Genomic DNA, 2,913 nt, shown 5'->3' on the forward strand with positions numbered 1-2,913 from the left:
CGAGAAAAGATTTGACACTATTCGTGTCTTTTGTTTATTCTTATACTGGCTTTTCAACTGTTTTGTTTTATTTACGACTAGCTGTTCCCGTGCGACTTCATCCGCATTAAATTATGAAAATTTTATCGTATTGTTTACTTTTGTCAAAATATCATTTACAAATGTCAAAATGACATGACATGATGACAACCTTGCTTCCTTGATGTTGGCAGCAACTTATGGTATCTTTCCCACATTAGGGTTTTTATCCAAAATATTTACCCCCGGAGTTTAATGACGTTAGAATACATAGCCTAAAGCGTGACGCAAGTGTAGGGCTTTTATTAAAAAAAGAGTTATTCATAAACGTGCTGTAATTGATGACATCTTAGGCAACAAAGAAGTGTGTGTTTACACTTTATTATAATAGTTTTGTTTTGTGCCGAATTAAGATTAAAAAAAAAAACAGCAGATATGGTACTAGTTTTTATTAATAAATGGTTCAATCAATAACTTCAACTCATCTCATATTTTTTGCTCGCAACTTGTCCGTGCTAAATTAAAAAATAAAAGTTTCGAGTAATGTACAGAATCCCAAAAAACCCCGAACAGACCGATGCGGTAAAATAAAACTTCAGTATCGGGTGAATGAGCCAACTTTATTCGTCGCTTGTCGCAAGCGCATCATAACAACGCGGCAAACCTATAGTGGGCACTTAAACGGTACAGCGCCATCTAGTGTTGAGTAATAAAACTACATTTTATTGCCAATTTGCTTTACAAGACATTAACATACCGCCCACCATGGACAGCATGTCCATCACAACTATACAAAAATTTGAGACATTTACAAAATTACAGGCAGTTGTACAATGCTCCATAATCGGGCGCAAAATCAAATTAAACAATAGCAACTGTCCGCCCACCATGCCGGAACGAAAAAGTATACAAGAACAAACTTAATGAATAATTAAAGAAATAACAAACATAAACATAGTAAAACAATTGTACGGTCACATTGCAACATAAATAAAATCGAGAAAGATAAAAATTAAAATTAACACAAATTAAACTTATGATTACAATGATAGCAATTATTCTAGTGGACTGTATAATAAAAATATTAAATTTAATAATTAAGTAACAGGTAATATTACTAATTTTGACAATGGTCGCTTTATGACGCTGTCCTTGCATCTTACGCTAACAACCCTCGTAAGGTTGTCCAAACCAGTATGCTTCTTATCGATAACGCCAAAAAGCCACTTTGCCGGTGGAAGATCATCTTCACGAATAAGCACAACATCGCCTACTTTGGGTTCCGAAACCTGATCTGTCCATTTGTACCGATGTTGTAACTGAGTAAGATACTCCTGTGACCATCTACGCCAAAAGTCTTGAAGCATGCGCTGCGTAAGATGCCACCTCTTCAGTGAGGAGACATTTGAGTCCTCATAGTTCCTATCAGGGACCACAACTAGTGGTTCTCCTATTAAAAAATGACCAGGGGTCAGAGGGTATGGATCATCCGGGTATGTCGGTAACTGGGAGATGGGCCTTGAATTTAAACAGGCTTCAATCTGAGCCAAAAGGGTGGTCATCTCTTCGAACGTCAGTGTGCTATTACCTACTATTCTCCGAAGATGGTGTTTGGTTGACTTCACTCCTGCCTTCCACAATCTTCCAAAATTTGGAGACAAAAACATACAGTAAGCTACAACTCTGGTAAGTCGTGTTGACGTCGAATACTTGTTAAGTATACTACTCTCTGTTTTATTGCTTGTTGTAGTGTGACATTTTAGCTTTCTTTCTTCCATTGTTGTATCCATAACCTCTCTTTTATAATCAATGTTTATATGTTTCAGGAACGCCGGGCCCTGCTTCCAAATCTTGACTTCAGGGCGTACTGATGGGTTTGCGCCTCTGGACGCGCAATCGGCAGGATTCTGCTTCGTCGATACATGGCACCACTGATCTTCATCCAGAACCGTAAGTATGTCCGACACTCTATTGGCTATGAAAGTTTTCCAACGACTTGAGTGGCTCCTGAGCCAAGCCAGTGCGTAAAGCTCGAGCCTCGGAATCGACACCTGCTTGATGAGTTCCAGGTGTTCTTCGGTTGCTCGTAGGTGATCTTCCTGTTTGTGATTCAACAATTCGGTACTATTGGTGAACCAACGCTGAAGTATGGTACGTAAGTATGGAGCCGAGGATGTGCCGAAAGTCATCCGAAGAAGACGGAAATGCTGTAACTGATCTTCTGGGTTTTCACGCCACAGGATGCGTTGAAAATCGCCATCTCTTTTAGACACCTTAACCTGTCGATACATTTTAATTATGTCTGCAACGACACATATTGTTCCCGGACACGATGCATCGAAGACAACTCTCAACTTGGTGGTAAGCTTATCATTTCGCACTACTGCGTGATGTGGCAAATAAACCGCATCTGCTTTTTCTTTAGTCTCGACCTTCTCCTCATGGCCGAGATCCAAGTATTCATTGATTGCCTTGATGTACTCTTTTTTCATATCAGGGTCTCGTAAAAACCGCTTTTCTAAAATAAGAAACCTTTTCTGGGCAATTTGTTTCGAGTCACCATATTTACATTTCGGATCCGATGTGCGAAAGGGCAAGCTAACAATGTAACGACGAGATTCTTCTCTATGAGTCGTTTCCGCGAACAATCTTTCACACAACTGCTCTTCTTCTGTTAAAAATGTTTTTTCGACATCGTAATGGTCAGACTCCAACTCCCAGAACTTCCGTGAGAGCATATTCTCGTTTGAATGAGCTGAGTGCAAACTAACAATAATGTTGTGACACTTTTCAGAATGGCTGCTTGCTTCTTCAACTTCACCAGACAGGATCCAGCCAAATCTAGTGTTCTGCGCAAGAGGGTAGCCCGGTGGACCCCTAATCAACCCTTGCAAC

The 2,913-nt window shown here is 39.9% G+C and overlaps 1 protein-coding gene across 1 annotated transcript; it reads right to left on the reverse strand.

Annotated features, from left to right (window-relative positions):
* Positions 1-619: 619 nt before the first annotated feature.
* On the reverse strand, positions 620-2,907 carry LOC106109715. Its single transcript, XM_013291316.1, has one exon. The coding sequence runs from the start codon at positions 2,754-2,756 to the stop codon at positions 1,116-1,118; it is 1,641 nt and encodes a 546-aa protein (XP_013146770.1). The 5' UTR covers positions 2,757-2,907; the 3' UTR covers positions 620-1,115.
* Between the last annotated feature and the right edge of the window lie 6 nt (positions 2,908-2,913).

This window comes from Papilio polytes, unplaced genomic scaffold, assembly GCF_000836215.1.
Source record: "Papilio polytes unplaced genomic scaffold, Ppol_1.0 DF821067.1, whole genome shotgun sequence".
Classification (NCBI taxonomy): Eukaryota; Metazoa; Arthropoda; class Insecta; order Lepidoptera; family Papilionidae; genus Papilio; species Papilio polytes.